The 12,901-nt window shown below is 39.7% G+C and overlaps 3 protein-coding genes across 4 annotated transcripts; 2 read left to right on the top strand and 1 right to left on the bottom strand.

The window, feature by feature from the left end:
• The first annotated feature begins 437 nt into the window (after positions 1-437).
• On the top strand, positions 438-1,103 carry LOC135652993 (uncharacterized protein At1g08160-like). The gene has a single exon (XM_065174401.1). The coding sequence runs from the start codon at positions 438-440 to the stop codon at positions 1,101-1,103; it is 666 nt and encodes a 221-aa protein (XP_065030473.1).
• A 476-nt stretch (positions 1,104-1,579) lies between these two features.
• On the top strand, positions 1,580-7,760 carry LOC103971512 (proteasome subunit beta type-4). The gene is made up of 7 exons (XM_009385542.3): positions 1,580-1,695; positions 1,766-1,818; positions 2,962-3,038; positions 5,201-5,330; positions 5,510-5,669; positions 5,746-5,931; positions 7,437-7,760. The coding sequence occupies exons 1-7, from the start codon at positions 1,657-1,659 to the stop codon at positions 7,548-7,550; spliced, it is 759 nt and encodes a 252-aa protein (XP_009383817.2). The 5' UTR covers positions 1,580-1,656; the 3' UTR covers positions 7,551-7,760.
• Positions 7,761-8,866: 1,106 nt separating this feature from the next.
• LOC135652385 (uncharacterized) lies at positions 8,867-12,219 on the bottom strand. 2 transcript variants are annotated; one of them, XM_065173257.1, is made up of 2 exons: positions 11,559-12,219; positions 8,867-9,204 (listed from the first exon to the last, which is right to left on the bottom strand). In XM_065173257.1, exon 1 carries the CDS (start codon positions 12,093-12,095, stop codon positions 11,598-11,600), a length of 498 nt encoding a protein of 165 aa, XP_065029329.1. In that variant the 5' UTR covers positions 12,096-12,219; the 3' UTR covers positions 8,867-9,204; positions 11,559-11,597. The 2 variants fall into 2 exon arrangements, with proteins under 2 accessions (XP_065029329.1, XP_065029330.1); XM_065173258.1 differs by lacking the exon at positions 8,867-9,204 and adding an exon at positions 9,804-10,456.
• Between the last annotated feature and the right edge of the window lie 682 nt (positions 12,220-12,901).

The raw sequence follows: 12,901 nt of genomic DNA, 5'->3' as shown, positions 1-12,901 counted from the left end.
ATTTCAGATTTGATTTTGATTAGATCGGTTCGATTCCCAATTTGAACCGATGATTATCCATCGACGGTCAGCACTCCTCCTCCTCATTCATCTCATCGTTCTGTGTAGATTAACGAAAATGCAGAGCACTGAAGTGAACTCGATGGGTGCTAAGAACTGGATCGGTTCCAGGATGGACGAACTGTATCTGATGCGCCCTCCGTCAATATCCATAGATTAGGCATCTCCACCGAGTAGAGTTCTTGGTAGCAGAATGGTATTCATTACTTGCATGATTCAGCATTGCATTGCTTGTGCACCATTTGGATTCCTTGCCTCCTTCCCCCCCACCATAATTGCTTTCCCTTTCCACCTCCTATATGAAACCAGCAATCTTCTTCTCCTTCCTCCCTCCTCGACTACTGCTCAGTCTTCCACCCAAACCCACCACGCCAACCATGCATGGCGGAAACCAAGCAAACCACTCGCATCACCAACAGGAACGGCGGGTGCCTCGGGTTCATCGGCCTTCCGAGTTCCTCACCCGGCCGCAACCGACGCACCCAGCCTTTTGGCTCGTAGGCGCGTGCTGCACGCTGCTGTGGGTCGCTATCATCCTCGCCGGCCTCGCCATCCTCATCGTGTACCTCGTCGTCAAGCCCAAGGGCCCCCAACTCGAGATCTCCAGCGCCAACCTCAACGGCGCCATCCTCGACGGCGGCGGCCTCCTCAACGCCGACCTCTCCGTCCTCGCTAACTTCTCCAACCCCAACCAGAAGGTGGACTTGAGATTCGGCCAGGTGCAGCTGGACCTGTACTTCCGCAGCGTCCTGATCGCGACGCAGGGCCTGGGGCCGTTCCGCGAGCGGAGGAGGGAGGCGGTGCTGCGCTACGTCCGCATGGTGTCGAGCAGTGTGGCGCTGCCGGCCGACGCGGCGGAGGCCTGGCGTGCGGGGGAGACCGGGAACAGGCATGCAATGAAGGTGGTGGCCTCGTTCCGGACGCGGTCCGATATTGGCGGCTGGTTACACTACACGTTCCGGACCCGGCGCCACTGCAACATCGTCGTGGGTGCGCCGCCCGCCGGGGTGCTGTTGGCCACCAGCTGCACCTCCAAGCACTGACGAAGGATGGAGAGCAGTCGACATCTTCACACGTCAATGCTACTCTACAAAATGTTATATAACATTAGCTTTGGTTTCTTTCTTTACCACGGAGCGAAGTCTCAGTACAAAGCTTAAAATACCACTCTAAATAACCAAGTCTCTACATGCAGATCATTTAGATCGTAACTCTGATTCCAATCATAGCTTAAAATCATGAAATAATTTGGCTAAAAATTATTTGGAATAGGATCGGAGGTCAATCCGTTTGACTCGATGGGTCAAAAGTTGAACTCTCTCTCTCTCTCTCTATATATATATATATATATATATATACATTAATTTTTATAATATAATAAAATAGAATAAATAGAATTTAGAGAACGTAGGCTCAAGTCCAAGCTAAGCCCAATAGATTCGATATAAGTCTAGTTAGGCCCGGCCCAGAACCGGCCCAACCAACCTTTCTTGATCTCCAAGCCGATGCTGCTTCCCTTTAATTACTACGCCGTACGCCCCTGGCCAGCCCGCATCGGCGAACCCTAAACACCCACCTTGTTCTGCTCCCCTTCCTATGGAACGACTTGCAATCCATCGCGCGAACGGCATGGAGGTCAGCTTGTTTTCCTTATTCCCTTCGGTTCTTCGAGTTCGTTGAATTCGAGTTGGTTTCTTGATTGCAGATGGTGGCCGTGAAGGACTCGGCGATCTCGGAAAATGGAACTGAAAGGACCTTGTATGGATCTTGCAATCGCTCCCTTTTTTTGATTTTTTCTTTTGTTGGATACGCATGATTGAGTTCTTTGGGCGAATGATTTGAATGAGTTTACGCTGCTGCGTGGTGGTGTTTAGGGTAGATCTTGTACTGTTGGTGTTGTTCCCAGTGGGAGCTGATCGGCTGACAAAAATTTATGTCTACCCATCTCGTGTGGTCCTTGCTCTGCCTTTTCCTTTCCATGTTCTATCAGTGGATCGATCCCGCGCCGCGCCCACCCCCATCTGTGACTAGTGGTGGCTATCGAGCTGAAGAAGATGGCTTTTAGGCGTGCTAAAATAGTTAGTGGATATATCGTAAGAAGCAGCATTGATTGATGCGGTCATTTTCTTTGGAACGAGCGTGATGCGTTTGCTTCTATCATCTTAGGATTTCTTAACACCTTGCCACATAACTCGGGTCGAGTAATGTTTTTCGGAAAATTTTTGCTGCATTTTAAATGGCTATGTCATCTAGTATAAGAAGGATTTGTAGGTTGAAGCCTTGAACACATCAATCAACAAATTTCTCTGCACTCTCAAGTGAATTGTGACCACTTGTTGGATATGTATCTGAGTCTGGCACTCATTAAACCCTTTCATAATTGTTTCTAATTAGTTTTCGGTATATTGACACAGATTATTATTGAAATTATCTTCTAGATTTCAGATTCTTATGGCACTTAACAATGCATCCTTTTTGCTCCTTTACTAAGTGTGATAGTTAGATCTGCATCTGAGCCATGCTTCATAGATGAGTTAGATATGATGAACTCGAAACTTTTATCATAATTATTTCTCTTTTTATTGGATGTATTATATTGCAAATTCAGCCAGCAAAACTAGATAACCTAAACATGCAGTATTTTATGCTGAGACATCCGCTCCGATAGCAGATGCTTGTATGAGTTGGAAATTCTTAGCATGAAATGCTGCTCAATTTATGTCACTACATGCATTTCTGTTTTGATATGCTATGCACTTGCGCAATATGCATTTTAGATTCATGTTTGACCTAATATTTTGTGATCATTTCTGCCAATTTTTTTACTTGATTCATATAATCTTCTTTACTCAATGCAACCATGTTATGATACAATCTTGAACATGTGAAACCTTTTGACAGGTATCCGTATGTGACTGGTACATCAGTGATAGGCATGAAATATAAAGATGGTGTTATTTTGGCTGCTGACATGGGAGGTAATACCTAGTTTTCCCTCTATTCTTATCACTGTTTGGATTATCTTTTCATGACATTCCTCCCAGACCCCTCCCTCCTCTCCTTCCCTTCCCCAGTTTATTTCCTCTGTGGTCAACCTTGTTTAAAAATGCTAGGCTAGGATTTGATGACTAAGTCTATTTTTTAACACTTCCTCCTTGGACCAAGCTTACGGGACCAGGTTGAGAATTTAAGATGGCAATGGAAATAACAAGAAAAACTGTAGAAGAGCTAACAGTGATTTCTCTATGATAAACAGTGCAAACTATTAGGATGTGGTGAAAAGTTTTATAATACAAGGGTCAAAATTGTAAAACACGAATACCACAAATGTAATGTTTGAAATTTAGTCTTTCTAGTTTGTTGGACATGTCCTGGTGAAGTTGAAGCTTTAGTTATATCAATATCTTAGCTGAGTATGTTGAAAGCCTGATATTATTGTTGTTTAAACCAAGGTTCGTAATTTCATACCGTATCAGAGTTTTGAGCTTTGCTCGATATGGTATGGTACGTGTGTATCGAGTAGTACGCTAGGGTGTATCGTTCGGTATATAAAAATAAAAAAATCAACGTATAAAAATATGAAAATTATAAAAAATAGAAAAGGAGGCGTATGTTGCCTCCTTTTTATTGTCCTCGTTGCGTTAGATTAGAAGACGCGGTCTTCTCCTCATTTGCGGCGTTTGGCGAAGACATCGAAGGTCGCAGATGTCTCTGGCCCTCGGCGAAGAACGCGGCGAAGAAGTCAAGCCGTCGCCTCTCCGTTACCTCCTGAATCGGGATCGTTGAGGGAGGGCGACGCTTGATCGAGAAGCATCGATCTACTCCCGATTCTTTGAGCGCCTTCTCCCTCTTCTCCCTCGATGCTTCGTCTTCCCTCACTGTAGCCAGGTTGATACCACTCGGTAGAGAGTGGTCCGCGTAGCGGTCTCTTGGCGGATTGGTATGTACGCTTGGTATTGGCAGTATCATTCGAAATTAAAATCCTTGGTTCAGACTACCAATAACAACCACAGTTAATCTCATATGAAAAGGAGACATCCACACAATGGCTAGATAACAGTGAGAAGAACAAACAGAATGCAAAAAGAAATAAATAGACATTGGATCAAACAAGGTTCAAAATTTTGGTCCATGATCAGTGGCTAGACCAGGATAGTATTGTTATGCATTTGAAGTATCAACACTATGTGCAGGTTGATACTTCCTTGACCAGAGAGAAGGAAAGAAGAAGGGAGGAGGAGTAGAAGGAGAAGGATGAAGCTAAGGAGTATGTGATTGATAGCAATAGCTTCAAGGTTGTATGCACCCAATCCTTAATGAACTGCATGATATCGCCCGATCCATATGACAGTCCCATGTTGGACCCACGAACATCGGACTGTACCTGGTGGTATGCCCAGAATTAAGAACCTTGGAATCTAGTTTGTTATTGATGTCTTCTAGTTTAATTATTAACTAATCAAGGGTCATGCAAGAAATGACCTTATCTAATGCCAATTGGATATGAATTGCTCTGGTACTACTAATATTGACATTAAGAAAGCAAGTAGATCTTTTGAAATAGGCTAGGCCAAATTAAATAGAGAAAGTGGTAAGGAGCACATAATGAAACCAAACAATTATCATGCTGGATATGGTAATATCGTATTTGTTGACAAGTTCACTGTGTTGCTAATATAAATAGGTCATATGATGGTAACTTCAAATGGGCCAACTCATGCAACATTTGATGCACTGTGGGCAAGAGGAGAAAATTTGTTTGTCCAAAAAGTAAACAATAAGCTATCAAAAACTGTAGAAAATTGCAAAAGCTGCTCAAATATTGAACCTCTTGGGAAAATCAACTTATAGATAATCTGTTGAGGCAGCATTCAAAAATTTTAATTATCAAATACAAATAATAGATATTTGGGAATAAATGCAATAATAGCATATGTTAAAAAGAAAAAACAAGTTTTGGCTTCCTTTTGTTAGAAGAATTGAAACACTCTTAGTTTAGAGCACCATTTACCCTTTACAAAAAAAAAACAGAATATGATGTGATGTAGTAGATAATACCATCAATTTTCACTGCTTTTATATTTGCTCTGAAGTTTGAACTACTTGCATTCATAAGCTTATGACTGTTTATGTCCTGCAGGTTCCTATGGATCCACTTTACGATACAAGAGTGTAGAGCGTATAAAACACATTGGTAAACATTCTCTTCTTGGAGCAAGTGGAGAAATCAGTGATTTCCAGGAGATTTTGCGTTATCTTGATGAGCTCATGTAAGAACTTGATCTCAGACTGAAAAAGACATGTCATAAGTGTAGAATAGTCATCATCTTCTATTTTGTATTGGTCAAGAAGTTTCTGAAAATGTATTATTGATCTTTATGTTAAACTAACATCAAATGCTTGTTTTTATTGATATTTTCGTTGAATTAAGTGTGTTATTTTTCTTCAGCCTGTATGATAACATGTGGGATGATGGGAATTCGCTTGGTCCAAAGGAGGTTCACAACTACCTCACTCGGGTGATGTATAACAGGCGTAATAAGTTCAATCCTCTTTGGAATTCACTTGTTCTTGGTGGAGTGAAGAATGGCCAGAAGTATCTTGGCATGGTATGTCCCTGTTTCTATAGTGAATGTCTTTAGTCCTGACTCTTATCTTAAGTGTGAAATGCTTGATAAAATTTAGGTTGGCATGATTGGCACACATTTTGAGGACAATCATGTTGCTACTGGATTTGGAAATCATCTTGCAAGGCCAATACTTCGTGCTGAATGGCGTGAGGATTTGAGCTTTGAAGAGGCTGTTAAGTTGCTGGAGAAGTGCTTGCTTGTGCTCTTATATCGTGATAGATCAGCAATTAATAAGTTTCAGGTATGATTTTCCCCTGCCCATGATTTTGTCTGTTGTCATTAGTATTTCAGTTGGAACTTCATTATATTAATTGTATGCTTGTGTGTGTGTGTGTGTGTGTGTGTGTGAGAGAGAGAGAGAGAGAGAGAGAGAGAGAGAGAGAGAGAGAGAGAGAGCAAACAGGTTTCATTAAGCTCACACAGTAGAGTATGGGAAGAGGGAGACTAGAGAAAGATAGTTGTGGTGGTGGAGACTGAAACTGACAAATGGAAGTATGATTAGAGGGTGTTAAATGGTGTAGATAGAGATATGTTGTAGATCCGATGAACTTGATCAAGTGTGTCTAAGTGACAGTAGGGAATGAATCGAGATGAACACATTCATTTAGAAAGAGACATTTTCCAAAGGGAGGGGGAGAGCAAACATGAATGGATTAGGGTTCGATTCAACTAGATCTGTTCATCTAAGTAAATAGTGGGTAGTGACGTTCCAGAATTATCTCATGATGCTTGCTTAGACATCATTGTCACTTACTTTTGTCGGTCCAGCCTTTGTGCAGTTAGACCTTGGTTCATGCAGCATCAAGCCTTGCCCTAGTTACTATTTGCAAGTCCTATTTGATGTCCTTATGTGCAACAAAATACTTTCCTTGTTAAGACATATCCTATGTGCACGGAACCAAAGATTCATATTTGATGCAATGCAGTTCCAGTTGAAATTGATAATTTCACATATAAGTGCCACAATCCTTATTCAAATGGTCGGTCACAATCTACCATGGCTTTCAGTGCATGTTGCATGATCCCATATGCATGCATATCAGTTATTATCTGATGTTGGTTGACTGTGGAAAACATGCTTTAATAGAATGCAATAGATTGTGTTTCTTATTGTAGCCTGCGTTTAATGGATAAGAAGATATGAATTCGATTCAGATGCATAACTAATACTTTGATTTCTCATGATGACAAAATAGAGAACGGGACACGTAGGAGAAAACTAAATTGCCATATTTAAAATTGTGAAACTTTAGAAGATAATTTTATAGATATTTATGAGTCCTATAGATACAAAGATTGCACTCATACCATCTTGGATGATATTTGAGCTGAAAAGAGTGTCAAGGTGTCTTACACCGTCCGAGATGACTGATGGAGGTTGATGCAACTCCAGTTAACACTGCATGTTTTTTCTATATCCTAATGCTCTCCTATTATTTTTTATTTTTCAATATTGGAAATTCACATTTGTTGCAATTGAGTGCCTACTTTATAAGGATGACCTGTCTGTTTGGTGTTTCCGTTAGCATCGAGCATGTCTTATTGTTTTTTAACTCTAAGATTACTTCAAACAGTTTGTTAAAAGGACTAGTTGCATATAAATCTTACAAGTCTGAAATTTTACTTTACATGTCTGTGCTATGTGGCATATATGATTTGTTCATTAATCCTCACCAATAATTTTGACAATTTCCGGCATCGGAGGCTTATGTAGCATCTTTGTTCATGTCTTAACTGTGATTGCAGATTGCGAAGATAACCGACGAAGGGGTGACCATCTCTCAGCCATATGCCCTGAAGACCTATTGGGGTTTCTCTGCCTTCCAAAACCCAAGCAAGGGAGCTGAGGGATCATGGTAATCAGCTTTGCACCCACATTTGTGAGACTTTGGTCAGGTACAAGACAAGGTTTAGTGGAATACTTTGTTATGATGATGTCATTCCAGTTTGTTAACCTGAGCAACAATTGATTACAATTTATGCTCTTTCAACTTCTTGTCAAGCTTGCATTAATTTGGTCAACTAGTTGACGGTTTGCCTACCTATATAGAGTTGTGTTATTATCTCTCACGCCTCCTTTATACTTCAAATGTGGTTTTTGTTTTTGATGTGAATTGTAAGATGTTAGAAATGTTATGTTCGTGTTATGTACAAAGGTACATACCATAGATCGATCTCCCTTGTTGTGTACGAGTTACAAAAAGTCCACATACAGCTTAGTCACCACATTCACGTGACTAATTTTGTAAGGATATAGACACGAGTTATTGAAAGCAAAACCCCAAAATAATCCGTCGCATACGAAGTCATGCATTTGTTTAAATGTCTGTTTTCTTTTAAAGATCTTATGGGACTGCGTTAGGTTGAGACTGGTCTGATCGCAGATAGATATCATAAGGCGTAGCATGGCATCTAATAACGTGAGAACTGACGATGCCAAAAAAACGTCTGTCGAGCATAGACGACAACAGGAAATATTGAATTAATCATGAACAGTTTCTGAATCAGACAAGTAAGGTGTTTAGCATTCTGCACGCCCCGAGACCGATTGTTTCATCTCGTTCTTATCGAATGCGGCAATAAAACGGTAAAAGCAAACTGATTCCGTCATTACCGACGGGCCAACTAATAATTTGATACACCTCACGAAACATAAAATGTGACAATTATAATTATCTTGATATTAGTATACCCAAAAAGCAAAGGCGCTTGTTGATGTAGAATTAATTATCACAGAGGATTTGAACCCTTCACCTAAGGTAAGTAACAAACATTAAAGTCAATAGAGATTGATATAGTTCAACCACAGGTCTACCTTCACCTAAGGTAAGTAACAAACATTAAAGTCAATAGAGATTGATATAGTTCAACCACAGGTCTACCGACTCAAAGCCGCGATCAAAAACATATCTTGGGCTTGGGCTTTCTGACGGTAATAACTATTGGCATCTAATTTAACAACCTTATAGACTCTTACATCCAATGATAATTTATATCAGAAGACAGAAAGATTACTCTTTTTTCTTGAAGCATCTATTGTAACATGACTAACTAAAGTTAACAAAGCTAAAATCGCAGATTTCAAGATTAAAATAGATTTACTGAAAATATCTGACAGTAATTAACAAAAAAAGCTAAAGAAAAAAGAGAGAGAAAACACATATATGGAAAGAAACTTCAGGAACAGAGATCAAGAAATCATTTTTCATGCCACCAAACACCTATGAGCTAAAGAACTACAGCATCCTCCAAGGTACCTTCAAATGCTGTTCTGAAGCCTAGAGTCAGTCAGCAGGAAAACACAAATCTACATATATTCACTAATAAAAATAGAACTACCTACTGCTGCTGCAAAGTCCAAAATCGAAAGGCTTAATCCAAGGACTAAGAGAAAAATATGCCAACCATAGAGCCAAATCGGAATGAAAAATAATTGGCAGAGTAAACAACGTTTGATCGAGAATACAAAGTTGATGCAGAAGAACCATTTAATGTAGCTGGGGACTCCACAAACCTGTCAGGTAAACAATGTCGAAGATTTATGACTCTGAGTGAAGCATGTAACAACTGAGTAGATAAGATTTCCTGAGAACGGATGTAAAATCTGAAACATGTAACAACTATTAAAAGAATGCAAAAGAAATTAGAGGTAGTCTTCTGTGCAATTTTTTTTTGTTACGAGTCATGGTCAGGGGGAAAAAGAAACCTCTCAACCTAGTTGCCACGTAAAGCAAAAATCAAGAATCTACTAGACAATCATGCAACGCAATATAATCTAAACTATTTGGGGTAGGCTGCACAAATCCTTTAGGGCCACTGAGCTGTGTATAGTGGTATACCTAGTGAAGTCAAGAGTGCTCATACCTCTTTATATTGTTTCTAGCACAGTTTCAGGTAAAGTTGGAGTAGTTTTTCCTCTCTCTTCCAGCACAACCTTATTTAATCATAGATTCGCAGGTCTCTTTTGATCTTGTTCCTCATTTTATATCATCTAACTACTAAATATTTCTTATTTTATCTACTCTAGTAGCTCTGCACATCCACCTAACATCATCATTTTTTGGTTACCCAACTCTGTATGAGTTGTTTCTCAGGCTTCAACATTTCAATCCATAAAGCACAACTGGCTTTACAATTATCTTATACATATAAGGGGCACAGTATGATCACACAAAACTCTTCACTCCCTTTTACTTTTTAAACATCCCATTCAAGGATTGTCATACCACCTGAAACAGTACAAAACAGACAATATATACTGGTCCGGACATGGACCACCCCTGTTTCGGGTAGCCTGGTCCAACTCAAATAAATAAATAAATAAATAAATAAACCTTAAAATAGCAGTGGAGCCGATCCAACTCAGCATTAAAAAAAGGAAAAAACTAAAATAGAAAGTATTTGCGAGCCCTCGTCTCGCATCCAACATTGCTACCACCGCCGTTGTCGTCATTGCTGGTTCATGATGCCATTGCCAACGCTGTTGTCGCTGCATTCCTTCTTCCAAGGTAGACTCCCACCTCATCTCTGCCGCTTCTTCTTCTTCTCCACCGCTTTCTCTTCTTCCTCCTCTTCCTCCACCCATGCTTCCTCTTCTCCTTTTTCTTCCTCTTTGAAACGTTGATACGTACCGGTGTATCAACACATGGAACACTGGTATTAACTAGTATACCAATCCGATCAAATCACTAAAACGGATCCTGTACTCGAAACGGTGATCCTTGATACCATTTATATTTTTAGAACATTGTCTTCATCAGTCTCTTCTGCATATTGAATAATACATTCAAGAGGGAACTCAAGACACCTAAAAGTTTTATCAACAAAAAATTTTATCCATCAATTTCAATTCTTCTCTTAGTATTACAACATTTCATATATTGTGTCTTAGTTTTAATTAGTTTTAAACCTATAGTAGACTCTATTGCCCTCTCTATATATGTCAAATTTAAATCCATGCCTCATCAAGCAAAACGCCAACATCAAAAGAATACAAAATGGAGGCCTACACTAGTACACAATGGATGTCTAACAATATGATTGGTAAGATCTTTACTAATATGAAAAGATCGATTGTGATCAGTAGTGCAAACCTGTGATTGTAAAAAAACTTGCTACACACTTCCCATAATCACAACAGTAGTGACTATTCTATCACACATTATCTTTATTGCATCAATACAATCATTAGGATACCCTTTCATTTCTTAAGTTTGTACAATCAATTTATGGAAACTCTTATCATATGTTGTTTTCCCAACAGTAGTAACTATAATTCTATCACACATTATCTTTATTGCATCAGTATAATCATTTGGATACCCCTTTCATTTCTGAAGTCTCTATAATCAATTTATTGGAACTCTATCATAGGTTTTTTCCATGCTAAAATAAATATGAAACATCTTGTTTCTTCTCTTTATCTTTTTTCATTAAAAGTCACAACAAATAAAATAGTTTATATTGTTGAACTTTTAGGTATACATTCAAACTAATTATAGAAAACATTCTCCTCACATTCTATACTTCCTTCTATCACTCTTCCTTAAAATATCATGACATAGCCCATTATCATAATCCTTCTAAAATTGAAGCAATTTTAAAGTTTTTCAATCGATTCATCAGACATATTTTTATAAATAAGCAAATGAGAGGAATTCATCAAGCATTTTGCATTATTCGCCTAGGTCATCACAATCAAAATTATTCACCACAAATAAATATAAGCGAACAAGTAGAATTCTAATTTCAACAAAGGAAGTCATTCATCGAATAACAGGATCATTGAAATGATAGGAAAACAAGTGTCATCACCATTATTTTCGAATTAAAACAATAAAAATCGAAGCTTTCCTACCACAAGCGAACCTTGTCGAGAAAGGGACGACAGAGACGAGCCTTGTCAACCTAGGGGGTGTCCCAAGGCTTGGGCTCCGGGACGGCAACAACCATACCTTGCAGCTCGGGCTGGAGAACGACCTGGCACCCGAGCCTGGCGTGCTTGTTGAGGATGCGGTCCCTGGAGGCCCTGGTGAGAACGTAACGCTCGTCGTAGGACGCCGACGGAAGCTTGTCGAGCCACTGCTGCGCGATGTGGACCTCGCACTCCGCGGAGCAGGCGTCGATCTCCTCCAAGCGGTGGGACGCGGGGTCGATGAGGCCGGCGTTGATCAGAGCGCGGAGAAGCGTCTGACCGGAGAGTCCGACCACTTCACGCTTGCTTCCTTCGGGATCGACGGCGTGCAGTTTGACGATCCGGTCGGCGACCTTCTTGGAACCGGAGGAGGAGGGAGCGATGGCAGCGGAAGATGAAGAGGAGCAGGGGCGTGCAAGGGGCCGGAGATAGATGAAGGGATCGGATCGAGCGAGGTGGACAGGGATCCGACGCAGGGCGGCGATCGCCATTGCTAGGGTTTCCCGGCTCTTGGAGATCGGGAGAGCTTGTGGTGGGAGGTCGATCGAACTCCGTCGGAAGCGTCTGGTGACTGGAAATAACGGGTCCGAACGACCCGAAATCCAATAACTGAGCGATTACGAGCAATCCAAGTCCAAAGCACTTGTTTGTTGTGGAACGAAATAGTAGTTCGAATACGGTACACAAATATATTTTTTATTTTATAAGAATATATACGTTAACGTTAGATTTATATTGGATAATGATTAAAATCATATTTTATATTTTATATATGTATATACGTGCACTTTAAAAAAAAATAAATCTTACTTATGAATTTTTTAGGATTAATTTATTTTTAGGATTAATTATAAATTATCCCTTGTAGTTAACTATTTTTAGTATCTCCATCCCTATAATTTAAAAAAATTATATTGGCATCTCTATAATTATAAAAGTAAAATATTTAAGTTTATTTACACTAACATAATATTATTACCAACGAAAATATGAATATAAAGGATAAAAAAATAATTTTAATATTTTAATTGATGGTGGTGGACGACAATACGTAAAATGAATAACTGTTATGGATAAAGAGAGTGACAACGAGAGGTGAAGGTTGCTCTTCATCTATGTCGACGGCGGGTATGATGACATACTCAGCATTAAATTCCGAGACCCACATTTTTCTATAACCACCACATATGAAAGTGAAATATCTATGTCTATTTACTCTAATATCGTTGATTTTATCAATGAAAATATGAAAATAAAGGGTAAAAATATAATTTTAATATTTTAGTTGGTGGTGGCG

The sequence above is a fragment of the Musa acuminata genome, chromosome BXJ3-11 (assembly GCF_036884655.1).
Source record: "Musa acuminata AAA Group cultivar baxijiao chromosome BXJ3-11, Cavendish_Baxijiao_AAA, whole genome shotgun sequence".
Lineage (NCBI taxonomy): Eukaryota > Viridiplantae > Streptophyta > Magnoliopsida > Zingiberales > Musaceae > Musa > Musa acuminata.
The sequence above is the reverse complement of the archived record's forward strand: the minus strand, read 5'-3'. Positions and strand labels throughout refer to the sequence as shown.

Bases quoted from the DNA above. Each gene is read 5' to 3' on its own strand.
- LOC135652993 (XM_065174401.1), top strand. From the start codon at position 438: ATGCATGGCGGAAACCAAGCAAACCACTCGCATCACCAACAGGAACGG.
- LOC103971512 (XM_009385542.3), top strand. From the start codon at position 1,657: ATGGAACGACTTGCAATCCATCGCGCGAACGGCATGGAG. The intron at 5,670-5,745 runs GTATGTCCCTGT...GATAAAATTTAG, and splicing joins GCCAGAAGTATCTTGGCATG to GTTGGCATGATTGGCACACA. The intron at 5,932-7,436 runs GTATGATTTTCC...CTGTGATTGCAG, and splicing joins CAGCAATTAATAAGTTTCAG to ATTGCGAAGATAACCGACGA.
- LOC135652385 (XM_065173257.1), bottom strand. From the start codon at position 12,095: ATGGCGATCGCCGCCCTGCGTCGGATCCCTGTCCACCTCGCTCGATCC.